The sequence below is a fragment of the Macaca mulatta genome, chromosome 19 (genome assembly GCF_049350105.2).
Source record: "Macaca mulatta isolate MMU2019108-1 chromosome 19, T2T-MMU8v2.0, whole genome shotgun sequence".
Classification (NCBI taxonomy): domain Eukaryota; kingdom Metazoa; phylum Chordata; class Mammalia; order Primates; family Cercopithecidae; genus Macaca; species Macaca mulatta.
In genome coordinates, this window is record NC_133424.1 from 47,396,934 (window position 1) to 47,410,866 (window position 13,933).

At 52.9% G+C, this 13,933-nt stretch overlaps 1 protein-coding gene across 6 annotated transcripts; it reads left to right on the top strand.

The window, feature by feature from the left end:
* Positions 1-2,045: 2,045 nt before the first annotated feature.
* Positions 2,046-13,441, top strand: CAPNS1 (calpain small subunit 1). Of its 6 annotated transcripts, none has more exons than XM_077982365.1 (11): positions 2,046-2,264; positions 2,985-3,199; positions 4,268-4,301; positions 4,619-4,708; positions 4,875-4,932; positions 5,030-5,094; positions 7,403-7,471; positions 7,573-7,651; positions 7,793-7,909; positions 12,669-12,727; positions 12,903-13,441. In XM_077982365.1, exons 2-11 carry the CDS (start codon positions 2,997-2,999, stop codon positions 12,927-12,929), a joined length of 801 nt encoding a protein of 266 aa, XP_077838491.1. In that variant the 5' UTR covers positions 2,046-2,264; positions 2,985-2,996; the 3' UTR covers positions 12,930-13,441. The 6 variants fall into 6 exon arrangements, with proteins under 6 accessions (XP_077838491.1, XP_014979220.2, XP_014979221.2 ...); XM_015123734.3 differs by having other exon boundaries at positions 2,046-2,157; positions 2,982-3,199; XM_015123735.3 differs by having other exon boundaries at positions 2,046-2,157.
* The last annotated feature ends 492 nt before the right edge of the window (positions 13,442-13,933 follow it).

The window sequence follows — 13,933 nt, forward strand, 5'->3', positions numbered from 1 at the left end:
TCGCTCTGTCACCCAGATTGTAGTGCAGTGGCATGATCTCGGCTCACTGTAACCTCTGCCTCTTGGGCTCTGGTGATCCTCCCACCTGTCTCCAGAGTAGCTGGGACTAGGCACATGCCACCACACTCAGCTAATTTCTATATTATTATTATTTGTAGAGACAAGTTCTCACTATATTGCCCAGGCTGGAGTCGAACTCCTGAGCTCAAGAGATCCTTCTGCCTCAGCCTCCCAAAGTGCAGGGCATACAGGCATGAACTATCACACCCAGCCACTGCTTTAAGTTTTTTTTTAATAATCAGTATTCCTGCAGATATCATTTAATTTTTTTTTTTTTTTTTTTGAGACGGAGTCTCGCTCTGTCGCCCAGGCTGGAGTGCAGTGCCCGGATCTCAGCTCACTGCAAGCTCCGCCTCCCGGATTCACGCCATTCTCCTGCCTCAGCCTCCCTAGTAGCTGGGACTACAGGCGCCCGCCACCTCACCCGGCTAGTTTTTTGAATTTTTTAGTACAGACGGGGTTTCACTGGGTTAGCCAGGATGATCTCAATCTCCTGACCTCGTGATCCACCAGTCTCGGCCTCCCAAAGTGCTGGGATTACAGGCTTGAGCCACCGTGCTCTGCCGATATCATTTAATTTTGATAGGGGGCCTAGTGGTATGGAGCAACCCATGATCACATTTTACAGATGAGAAAATTGCTGCTCAGGAATATCAAGTCACTGTTTTGGGGTTGTGCAGTTATTACAGGGCATAGCCAGGATTCAACTCAAGCCTAGCCAGCCTCCAGGGTAGGGACTAAGAGCCAACCAGCCTGCCTGGGGGCCATATTTAGCTGCCCCTGAGGAGTCCTGAAAAAGTACTGGACACCTGTGGCTCACGCCTGTAATCCCAGCACTTTGGCAGGCCGAGGCGGGTGGATCACCTAAGATCAGGAGTTTGAGACTAGCCTGGTCAACATGGCGAAACCCCGTCTCTACCAAAAATACAAAAATTAGCTGGGCGTGGTGGTGCACGCCTGTAATCCTAGCTACTCGGGAGGTTGAGGCAGGAGAATCGCTTGAACCTGGGAGGCGGAGACTGCAGTGAGCCAAGATGGCGCCATTGCACTCCAGCCTGGGCAACAGAGCAAGATGCTGTCTCAAACAAAAAAAAAAGAAAAGAAAGAAAAAAACCAGGCTATGTAAAAACAATATTGTTAAAAATTAAATTAAATCAAAAAAAGGCCGGTAGCCCATACCTGTATTCCCAGTACCTCCCAGTACTTTGGGAAGCTGAGGCAGGAGGATGGCTTGAGGGCAGAGATGGCTTGAGGCCCGGAGTTCAAGAGCAGCCTGAGCAACATGGCTAGACCTCCGTCTCTATTACGTAAAAACAACAATATTTTTTAAGTAAATAAAGAAACCCGGCCGCCGCCAAAGGAATCTTCCTGTGTCTGGGGCCTTCTTTAGACACTAGCATACTGAGGACACCCTTTGGGCCAGTCCAGGAAGGAATGATTCATGTGGCCCCTGACTGGGGCGGGACGTGGTAAGGTTCGCCTGGGAGGCGGCGCCTGCGCTGCCTGCGGTTTGACTGCCATCCGGGCTGCTGCAGGCACTGGGAAAGGCACTCCAGCCTCAGTCCTCGCCACAGACACGGGCGATTGTCCTCCTGCGTGTGAGCCAAAGCATACTACAGGCCTCCAGGAGGTGTTTGTCGCGACAACACCTGGAAAGGGCCCGTGCGGAGTCCCTTAGTGAGCGGACCGAAAACTGCCACCCTGGAAGGATATTGGCAGGCCCTAGGGGCTGTCACACTACGACACTGGGGGGGTGTGGGTCTCCTCCGAGTTCTCATCACCCGGCGCCTGCACCCAGACCTGAGGGGTGTCGGGAAGACCCCAGCCTACCGAGTCAGGGCGGGGTTAAGACCTCCGGCGCTGGAAACGTGTAGGGCGGGGCCCAAATCCGGGTCCCGCTAGCAGGGCGGTGTGGGGTGCGCATGAGCAATGTCCGCTTCGGCTCTAGGACCGCGCGGGAGACAGCCGGGCCGCGGTGCAGTGTCAGACCCGAGAGTTGCGGCCTGAGTCACCGGCCCCGCCCTCAGGAGCCGGACGCTGCGGGAGGCCCGGGAGCGGCAGCGGAACGGACTCCCAGACCTCTGGACGCGTGAGGTGGTAAGCGCCCAGCCCGTACCCCCTCCGCACCCCGCAATTCCGGCTTTGGCGGCCCCCAGACCTGGCGAACCGTGAAGTCTCGGCCTCAGGAGCCCCCCAGATCCATGGTCTCAGATTCGAACCCTCAGACCTGTTCGACACCCTTTCATGCCGTCCTGGGGACGTCCCCTACTTCTCCACCCTCTGTCTCATGATCCAAAATACAGGCCCATAGGTTTCAGAGATACCCTGTGAATTCTTCCTTGGGGTGTCTTGAACCACGATCGTAGATCTGTGCCCCCAGTTCCAGCGAGGGACCCCATTATCCGGGAACCCAGGGCTCACAGCCACGATCTTAGACCCGAGCCCACAAAGCCAGAGGTGACACTGGAATCCTGCCGCTGGGAATACCTGAATTCTCAAGCCCACATTTAGGATTTCCTAAACCCCGCCCTGGGGCCCTTTAGGCGGTGGATGTTTGCTCCGCGCCCATGACCCGCCAAGGACCTTTACATTCAGTCTGGGCTCTGGATCTCACATTCTAGCGCCCAGACACGTCGGGCACGCCTTACGCCAACTTGGGGTCCCCACCAAGAGAACCCCCACCAGACCTACACCCTCCCGTTAACGCGTGCACCCAGTCCAGGCTCCCTCAAGCCCACGGGTGCCTTTTAGACCCGAGGAGGTTGCAAACCTTGCGAGGACAACCCGCCCTCGCAAACTCAGACCCCCCATCCGGAGGCCTCAGATCCCTTCTCCCGTGTCCAGCTGCCGGAAATGCGTGTTTGAGGGGAGGGTGTGGGCTCAGGGGCGAAGCACCCACTGGTCCCCTTTTTTCCCCCCAGCAGTGAGTCGCAGCCATGTTCCTGGTTAACTCGTTCTTGAAGGGCGGCGGCGGCGGCGGCGGGGCAGGCGGGGGCCTGGGTGGGGGCCTGGGGAATGTGCTTGGAGGCCTGATCAGCGGGGCCGGGGGCGGCGGCGGCGGTGGTGGAGGCGGCGGCGGAGGCGGCGGTGGCGGTGGAACTGCCATGCGCATCCTAGGCGGAGTCATCAGCGCCATCAGGTAAGGCGGCGACTATCGGAGGGGCGGGGCCTGGAAGTGTGAATGGGAGGTGCCTCAGGGGGCGTGGTCTAACAATAATAGGATTAACCTGGAGGCTAACCTGGGTACCTGAATTAGGCCGGGGTGGCCTAGTTTGAGAGTCCTGTTATAAGGGGGTGGACCCCAATGAGGCGGATATCAGTCCTTGGGAGCGGGGCTTGATACGGGAGTAGTCTGATTGTGTGGGACCAGGACAATGTGGTCCTGAGGGGACCGATGTGGAGTTTTGGAGGGTGGGGCTTATGGGTCTGGGCCCGGCCTGCATTGGCTAACCTGGAGATGAACGTTAAAGGGGCGGAGCCAATGCGTCTGAGTGACATTTTACGGTCGGGGCTTGACTTATGAGTGTGGTCAGAGGTTTTAGGTGGGTTAATGAGGAGGTGAGCCCAGGAGAAAGCAAGACCTAATGGGATAGAGGAAATAGCCCAGAATGGGCTGGGCTTGCTGGGAACTGGCGGGATTAATGGAGAAAAATGCCCTGGTAGGGGTAGGGCAGGTTGGCCTAATTAGTCATGGCCACTGAGCAGTGATCCCTTGAAGGGACGGGGACCAATGGCTGGGGTAGGATGTTGGGAAGACAGGTGTTTAGGAAGGGGGCCATGGAGTAGAGTCTTGGGCAGATGGCACTTACTAAGGAGGATAAGACCTTGGGAAGCTGGGGCAGAGCCTCTATGAAGTGAGCCCTCCAAGGGGCGGGGGTTTTTGATTCTGTGTGGGATTTTTAGGTTGAGGGTGGCCGAGATGACTGGAATCTGCCACTGGGTAGGTGTGCCTGGCAGGAGTGGAGCCTCCCAGGGGACGGATCTCTGGGTCTCCTGAAGGGTGGGGTTGGCCTGAGGAAGGGAGAAGAGGGGCACGACCAGGGCCGTGTGGATTGGGACAGATGAGGACAAGAACAGATGAAGGGCACAGCAACCAAGTAAGGAAGATAGCGGCTGACATCTGGAGCGTTGGGGCTGATGGTTCTGTAGTACTGCCCGTTGGAGGCCCCGCCCCCGACACTAACCCCTCCCCCTTATCTCTTCGCAGCGAGGCGGCTGCGCAATACAACCCGGAGCCCCCGGTAAGCCCACTCTGCAACCAGACCCCCTTCTCCTGCCAAGGCCTCTTCGAGGTCCCATTCCTGTTCCTGTAGAGAAGTCCCACCTTCCTCCCCTTCTTGTGAAATTCCTCTGCCAGTTCCTCCCGTGCCATGTCCGCAGCTTCGCCATGGGTCTTAGCCATGCCCCACATACGCGCACCCATTCACTACCACCTCTCATTCTTTTTCTCATCAAGCTGCCCAGCCCACTCTGACTTTCTCACCCAGGGTGCCTTGGTGTGGGGAGCCGTCCTGGCCGGGTTCCCCTCCCCCTGCTCTGAGCTCTCCTCCCTCTGCAGCCCCCACGCACACATTACTCCAACATTGAGGCCAACGAGAGTGAGGAGGTCCGGCAGTTCCGGAGACTCTTTGCCCAGCTGGCTGGAGATGTAAGTAACCTGGGGTTCCCTGACCCCGTCCTAACCCTTCCATCCCTTCCCTTGTGGCTGCCCTTGCGCACACACCCTTGACCGTGACAATCCCAGTGTTCCCATTCTCCATGACATTCTCAGACCCTTCAGTCACGCCTGACTTGCCCCTAACTTCCGCCTGCAGGACATGGAGGTCAGCGCCACAGAACTCATGAACATTCTCAATAAGGTTGTGACACGACGTAAGTGACCGGGCTCAAGGAATAGGGTAGGTTTAGAGGCAGAGGGGCCTGAGTGGCTTTGGCCTCTGGCCTCTGACTTTCAACCTGTTGCCCACAGACCCTGATCTGAAGACTGATGGTTTTGGCATTGACACGTGTCGCAGCATGGTGGCCGTGATGGATGTATCCTTGGGAGCAGTGTGGGAGAGGCCCTGGGTGCACAGGGAGTTTTTTGAGAGTATGTTTGGAAAGCCAATGTGTAGCCTTCATATCCACAGATGTGGAAATGCATTCATCAGAGCACACTCACCTACAGACATGTGGCAGTAAATCATAACAATGCCAGCTGTTACAGCTGGCACTTTAATTATATAAAGTGACCGAAACTTCACAACCACCCTGTTGGACAGGCACAATTATTATACTCCATTTTACAGATGAGGAAACTGAGGCTCAGTTTCCTGAGAGAAGCAGTCATTTGTCTCAAGTTATAGATAAAGGTCAGGCGTGGTGGCTCATGCCTGTAATCCCAACACTTTGGGAGGCCGAGGTGGGCAGATCACCTGAGGTCAGGAGTTCGAGACCAGCCTGGCCAACAGGGTGAAACCCCATCTCTATTAAAAAATACAAAAATTAGCCGGGCGTGGTGGTGTGCAGCTATAGTCTCAGCTACTTGGGAGGCTGAGGCAGGGGAATAGCTTAAACCCGGGAGGTGGAGGTTGCAGTGAGCAGAGGTTTCGTCACTCCAGTCTGTGGACTCAGGTCTTTTGGGCTTGGGAACCTAAATGTATAACAGCCACATGCACATGTACACACACACACACCTAAGAGCACACCCACATGCGTGAAAGTATATGAGGCAGTGTGCTCAGGAACACACATATATCTGTATATGGGCCAGCCATCAGCTGACCTTTGATGCATGCATATTTTTATTTATTTTTGTTTTAAAAAATAGTTTATAAGGAGACAACCTTTCACTATATTGACCTGGCAAGTCTCAAACTCCTGACCTCAAGCAATCCTCCCGCCTTGGCCTCCCAAAGTGTTGGGATTACAGGCTTGAGACACTGCGCCTGCCCTTATGCACATTTAACACATAAGGCAGTACAGACACACACATATATACATGTCACGTAATCACAGACATATTGCATAGAGCGAAGCAATCCCAACTGTACCTCTTAACCAGGTTATTGAACCTCTCTGTGCCTCAGTTTCTCTGTCTGTAAAATGGGTGAGTGATAATGGTGATACTGAATTGGAGCTACATGCAAAAGTTTTAGCATTGTGCATAACGCATAGTATGTGGTCTGTACACATTAGCTCTTAACTATGATATTGGGTAGAGTTTTCAGCTTTGAATATGTTTCTTTCTCTGGAAATAGTCCTGGTAGAACTGGTGTCCCGAAGATTTAGTGAGAAAGTGATGTTCCTGAGCTCAACGATCCACCTGCCTTGGCTTCCCAAAGTGCTGGGATTACAGGCATGAGCCACCATGCCTGGCCACACACTTGTTTTTCACATGTCCTAACATTTATGAAATTGAGTTACTGTCCACAATTTTCTTTTCTTTTTTTCTTTTCTTTTCTTTTTTTTTTTTTTTTTGAGACAGAGTCTTGCTCTGTTTCCCAGGCTGAAGTGCATTGGTACCATCTCAGCTCACTGCAAGCTCCGCCTCCTATGTTTGAGCAATTCTCCTCCCTCAGCCTCCCAAATAGCTGGGATTACAGGTGTGTGCCACTACGCCTGGCCAATTTTTGTATTTTTAGTAGAGACGGGATTTCATCATGTTGGCCAGGCTGGTCTTGAACTCCTGACCTCAAGTGAACCACCTGCTTCAGCCTCCCAAAGTGCTGGGATTACAGGCGGGAGCCACCGCGCCTGGCCTATCAAGAATTTTCTGAATGAGCAATTAACAACTCTTCAGGCAAGGAATGTGTACTTTAGAGTAGTTGAATATAATTCCTCATGGTTATGTTCCTTTTTTGAGACGGAGTTTCGCTCTGTCACCCAGGTTGGAGTGCAGTGGCGTGATCTCAGCTCACTGCAAGCTCTGCCTCCTGAGCTCATGCCATTCTCCTGCCTCAGCCTCCCGAGTAGCTGGGACTACAGGCGCCTGCCACCTCGCCAGGCTAATTTTTTGTATTTTTAGTAGAGACGGGGTTTCACTGTGTTAGCCAGGATGGTCTCAATCTCCTGACCTTGTGATCCACCCACCTTGGCTTCCCAAAGTGCTGGGATTACAGGCATGAGCCACCGCGCCCGGCCTAGTTATGTTTAAAGAGAATCCTTATTTAGAAATATAAGTGACGATATGTATGGATAAAATGAAAAATAAAACTGCACACCAGGTGATACGACTAGGACCAAGCGGGAGCTGGAGTTTCAGCTCTGGCTCCCCTGCTTGCTGTATCACCGTCGTGTCCACAGTGCATGTGATGCGTGCATCTGGGTGTAGCTGTCACTCTTCTTAACACCCTCCCACCAGAGCGACACCACAGGGAAGCTGGGCTTTGAGGAATTCAAGTACTTGTGGAACAACATCAAAAGGTGGCAGGTGTGTAGCAACCTCTGAAATCCCTGGCACCCAGACCCCCAAGCCACGGAGATACCATGCTCCACAATGCTCACTTGGACCCGATCTCTCTGTCCCCACAGGCCATATACAAACAGTTTGACACTGACCGATCAGGGACCATTTGCAGTAGCGAACTCCCAGGGGCCTTTGAGGCGGCAGGTATGGCTGGCAGGGACATGGTGGGGCTGGGAGTGGGATGGGTGAGAAAACCTTTACTCAGCTGGTTTGGGCCTGACTCCTGGGCATGGGAGTGGGTTGGGCCATGTGGCCCCCACACCTGAAGGACTAAATCCATCTCAGGGTTCCACCTGAATGAGCATCTCTATAACATGATCATCCGACGCTACTCAGATGAAAGTGGGAACATGGATTTTGACAACTTCATCAGCTGCTTGGTCAGGCTGGACGCCATGTTCCGTGAGTGATGCCCCAGCTGTCTTCCTGGGTGGGGATTCCTATGACCTCTATGGGCCAAAGTCTCCTCTAAGCCTGACTTTGAGGTGGGCGATGCTAGGGGCACAGGGGTGACTGAATCAGCCCCAGTTTCTGCCCTCATGGAGCGCACAGTCTAGTGGAGGAGAGACGAGTCCCCAGACAGTGACAGTTCAGACTGGTGATGGCTGAGAGGGGAAGCTCAGGGCAGAGTGATGGGTTGTGATGGGGGCAGCACAGGCTGAGGGTCTGGGGCTCTGGTGAGGGAAAGAGTGAGCAGAGTGTGCTCAGATTGTGCTTGGGGAAGCCTAGAGGGCAAATCCAATCCAGGAGGCACCTGATGCAGCCCAAGGGGTCAGGGAGGGCTCACTGGAGAGGGAACATTGGGACCTGAGGGATGAGGAGAGAACTTAGTGAGCAGGTAGGGAATACTGTTGCAGGGGGAGGGAACAGCCTGTGCAAAGGCCTAGAAGGGGAAAGAAGATGGGGCTTCTGGTACTTTTAGCTTGCTTTCTTTTCTTTCTTTTTTCTTTTCTCTTGTCTTTTCTTTCTGCCTTCCTGCCTTCCTCTTCTTTTCTCTTCCTTTCTCTTCCTTTCTCTCCTCTCCTCTCCTCTCCTTTCCTTTCCTTTCTCTCTTCTTTCTTTTTTTTTTCCTTTTTGACAGAGTCTTGCTCTTGTTGCCCAGGCTGGAGTGCAGTGGCACCATCACAGCTCACTGCAGCCTCAACTCCTAGGCTCCAGCAGGCCTCCTGCCTCAGCTTACCGAATACCTGGGAGTACAGGCACACTGCCATGCCTGGCTAATTTTTAAAAATTTTTTATAGAGACAGGGTCTTGCTATGTTTCCCAGGCTTGTCTTGAGCTCCTGAGCTCCAGCAGTCCTCCCACCTCTGCCTCCCAAAGCCTTGGTATTATAGGCATGAGCCATTGCATGTGGCCTTCTGAGTGTTAGTGTACTGAATGCTGAAGACATGGCTGAGAAGTAGGAATTACTGTCCTTATTTTACGGAGGAAGAACTTAGGGTTCAAGGAGGCAAAATCTCTTGCTCATAGTCACCCAGCTAGGAAGTTGCAAAGCCGGAATTTGAACTTGGATCTGTCAGAGATCTGAGCTAAGTAAGAGAAGTTAGGAGCAGTGGACATGATTAGGTCATGCAGGATTGTGGGTGCAAAATTTGGGGGTGCTCAGACTCTACCAGGGACATTGGGGAGCCATTGCAGGTTCTAGGCAGAGGGAGAGACAGGGTCAGATTTGGCTTTAGAAAGATCCCTTGGCCTTACCGGGCACGGTGGCTCATGCCTATAATCCCAGCACTTTGGGAGGCCGAGGTGGGCGGATCATGAGGGTCAGGAGTTCGAGACCATCCTGGCTAACACAGTGAAACCCCATCTCTACTAAAAATACAAAAAATTAGCCGGGTGTGGTGGTGGGCAACTGTAGTCCTAGCTACTCGGGAGGCTGAGGCAGGAGAATGGCGTGAACCTGGGAGGTAGAGCTTGCAGTGAGCTGAGATTGCACCACTGCACTCCAGCCTGGGTGACAGAGCGAGACTCCGTCTCAAAAAAAAAAAAGAAAGATCCCTCGGCCTCCAGGCCGGGCACAGTGGCTCACGCCTATAATCCCAGCACTTTGGGAGGCTGAGGCAGGAGTATCACCTGAGGTCAGGAGTTCAAGACCAGCCTGGCCAACATGGCGAAACCCCATATCTACTAAGAACACAAAAATTAGCCGGGCGTAGGGGCATGCCTGTAATCCCAGCTACTCAGGAAGCTTAGGGAGGGAGAATTGCTTGGAACCCAGGAAGCGGAGGTTGCAATGAGCAGAGATCATGCCATTGCACTCCAGCCTCCAGCCTGGGTGACAAGAGCGAGACTCCATCTCAAAAAAGAAAAAAAAGAAAGAAAGATCTCATGGCCAGGACAATGCATGAAGAGTGACAGAGGAAAAGAAGCAGGTATGTGAGATAGCAGGGAGGTGAAGAAAGTGGACAGAAAGGGGAGATGAGGCCAAAAGTCACATAAGAAGGGCCAGGAAATAGCCACTGGATCTACCAGCAAGAAGGCTGATAGTCAGGAGGATCGTTTGAGACCAGCCCAGGCAACATTGTAGGACCCCATCTCTACAAAAAAAAAAAAATAGACACTGCATCTACCAGCAAGAAGGCTAATAGTCGGGAGGATCGTTTGAGACCAGCCCAGGCAACATAGTAGGACCCCATCTCTACAAAAAAAAAAAAAAAAAAAAAGTAGCCGGGCGTGGTGGCACATGCCTGTGGTCTCAGTTGCTCGGGAGGCTGAGATGGGAGGATCACTTGAGCCCGGGAGGGTGAGGCTGCAGTGAGCTATGATCTTGCCACTGGACTCCAGCCTGGGCCACAGAGACATTGTCTCAAAAAAAAAAAAAAAAAAAAAAATGAGGGCCAGACATCGTGGCTCACTCCTGTAATCCCAGCACTTTGGGACGCCAAGGTGGGCAGATCACCTGATGTCAGGAGTTTGAGGCCAGCCTGGCCAAAATAGTGAAACCCCGTCTCTACTAAAAATACAAAAAAATTAGCTGGGTGTGGTGGTGCACGCCTATAGTCCCAGCTACTCAGGAGGCTGAGGCCGGAGAATCACTTGAACCTGGGAGGCAGAGGTTGCAGTGAGCCAAGATTGTGCCACTGCACTCCAGCCTGGGCGACACAGTGGGACTCTGTCTCAAAAAAAAAAAAAACAAAAAAAACAAAAGGCAGCCAGGGAGTGCAGGACGCTGTGGGTGTGGACACCTGAGGGTTGTGGTAACTGAGCGATGATAGTGTAGTCATTGTGTCTAGATTCCCTGTGGGTGGGGAACATGGAGTCAAGTTTCAGGGCAGATGTGGGGACCTACCTGTAAGACTCTAGGGGCAGGAAGTAGAGAGTGCAGAGCCTCCCTCTAGTAGCCTGTTAGTCTTGGAACTGGAGAGGATGGAGCATAGATGTCAGTAGGAGGCTGGGGCTGGGCAGAGGTGATATCAGTACACAGAAGCCATTATTGAGGAGGGTAATAGCTTGGATTCCAATCCTCATTTCTTCACTTTCTTGCTGTGTGACCTAGGGCATGGCCCCTCCCTTCTCTGCCTCATTTTTTTTTTTCTTTTCCTTTTCTTAATTTTTAGTTTTTTTAAAAAACAGAGATGAGGTGTCTGTTGCCCAGATTAGGGCTCAATTGTTCCTCCCATCTCGGCCTTCCAAAGTGTTGGGATTACAGGTGTGAACCACCATGCCCAGCCTGTGCTTCATTTTAAAATGACACTTATCTCACAGAGTTGGATTAAATGAGCTAATACCTGGAAAGCACTTTACACTGAGCTGGGTGAAGGGGTGGCCTGCCCCTCCACACCTGTGGGCGTTTCTCGTTAGGTGGAACGAGAGACTTGAGAAAAGAAATGAGACACAGAGACAAAGTATAGAGAAGGAAAAAGTGGGCGCAGGGGACCGGCGCTCAGCATACAGAGGACCCGCGCCGGCACCGTCTCTGAGTTCCCTCAGTATTTGTTGATCATTATCTTTACCATCTGAGAAAAAGGGAAGTGGCAGGATAATAGGATCATATAGGGAGAAGGTCAGCAGTGAGACATATGAATAAAGATCTCTGTGACATAAGTTTAAGGAAAAGTGCTGTGCCTTGATACGCATATGCAAACATCTCCGTAAACCTTTGTAGTGCATAAAGAGCAGCATTGCCGCTAGCTAGCCCCCGTCCCACCTTCAGCCCTAAGGAGGTTTTCTCCTTTCTCAGTAAATAGAACATACAATCAGGTTTTACACCGAGATGTTCCATTGCCCAGGGACGGGCAGGAGACAGATGCTTTTCTCTATCTCAACTGCCAAAAGGCCTTCTTTCCTCTTGTACTAGTCCTCCTCAGCACAGACCCTTCACGGGTGTCAGGCTGGGGGATGCTCAGGTCTTTCCCTTCCCACAAGGCCTTATTTCAGACTATCACATGGGGAGAAACCTTGGACAATACCTAGCTTTCCTAGGAAGAGGTCCCTGTGACTTTCCACAGTGTATGTGTCCCTGGATACTTGAGATTAACGAATGTTGACGACTTTTAACCAGCAAGCTGCCTTCAGGCACTTGTTAAACAAAGCACACCCTGCACAGCCCGAAATCTGTTAAACCTTGAGTCACCACGGCACATATCTCTTGCAAGGACAGGGTTAGGGGTAGGGTCACAGATTAACAGCATCTCAAATACAGAACCAAATGGAGTCTCTTATGTCTACTTCTTTCTTTTTTTTTTTTTTTTTTTTTTTTTTTGAGACGGAGTCTCACGCTGTTGCCCAGGCTGGAGTGCAGTGGCGCGATCTCGGCTCACTGCAAGCTCCGCCTCCTGGGTTCACGCCATTCTCCTGCCTCAGCCTCCTGAGTAGCTAGGACTATAGGCGCCCGCCACCGCGCCCAGTTAATTTTTTGTATTTTTAGTAGAGACGGGGTTTCACTGTGGTCTCGATCTCCTGACCTTGTGATCCGCCCGCCTCGGCCTCCCAAAGTGCTGGGATTACAGGCTTGAGCCACCGCGCCCGGCCATGTCTACTTCTTTCTATATAAACACAGTAACAGGCTGATCTCTCTTTTCCCCACAGCTGGGCACACAGTAAATACTCGGTGAAGTACCAGCTGCTATTATTGTCATCCCATATATTTGTGTAATGTTATTATGCTAAAAACCAGTCTCCTTCCTTCCCTACCCCTAAATCTCCCCATCTCCTCCTCCAGGTGCCTTCAAATCTCTTGACAAAGATGGCACTGGACAAATCCAGGTGAACATCCAGGAGGTAAGAACCCCCATCTTGGGGTACGGGTGCCTGGGGGGACCCCACCCCTTGGCCCTTCATACCAGCTCTGAGCTGCAGTCCCCTCCCTCCTATTTTGCCAGCAGTCCCTGGGTGAGGGCAGAGGGGCTGGTGCTCTGGGGTTCCCTGTCCTCACTCTCCACCCTCCTCTCCCCAGTGGCTGCAGCTGACTATGTATTCCTGAACTGGAGCCCCAGACCCACCCCCTCACCGCCTCGCTATAGGAGTCACCTGGAGCCTCGGTCTCTCCCAGGGCCCATCCTGTCTGCAGTCACATCTTTGTGGGGCCTGCCGACCCACAGCTTTTGTTCTCCCAGCACTTGTTACCCAGCTTCTCAACATCCAGGGCCCAATATGCCTGCCTGGAGTTTCCCTTGACTCTAGAACACTCTAACAAGCTCTGTCCAAGGGTCTCCCCACTCCCACCAGGCCCTGCACACACCCGCTCCGTAACCTCTCCCCTGTATCTGTGCCAAGCCTACCATTTGTGATGCCTCCATGCCCAGAGGGCCCTCTCTCGGTTCTGGGAGGATGACTCCAGTCCCTGCACGCCCTGGCACACCCTTCATAGTTGCCACCCAGGCGGCCAAGCTCCAGACCGTGCCAGACCCAGGCGCCCCAGTGCCTTTGTCTATATTCTGCTCCCAGACTGCCAGGCCCAGGAGGAAATAAACATGACCTGGTTGCTGATCTCTATGCGATCTGCCTCCTGATCTGATCTGAGAGAGGAGGGAGGAGCTTGGGCTCTGGGTCCTGGGGAACTGGGGAGGTCGTAGATTCATCCCCAGGGCTGGATCTGTGGATCTCCTTGTCTTTTTCTTATCTGTATTTTTTTTCTCATCCTGAGCTGTGGAGGCTGAGACAGGACCCAGAAGGCCCCGTGATCTCTGCTTCTGCTTCCAGAGTCCGGGCTGGAGGGAGGCCTTAATACCACTCCTGGCCCTGTGTCCCAAGGCCATGTTTGCCCCTCTTGCAGCTTCTCCATCCACAACAGAGGCCTCTGCCTCTGTTGTGTCATGGACCATGGTCAGTGTCTTCCTTCCCACTTGAGGACACCACCCCATGTCCGCGGGTCCCGAGGGGCAGCCTATGTGTGCTGTTTGGGGTACCCAGCAGAGGGCCCAGAGGCAGCGACATCCTAGGAGTAGCCCTGGTCCAGTGTGAGGCACTGAGGGCTGGGAGTAGTGC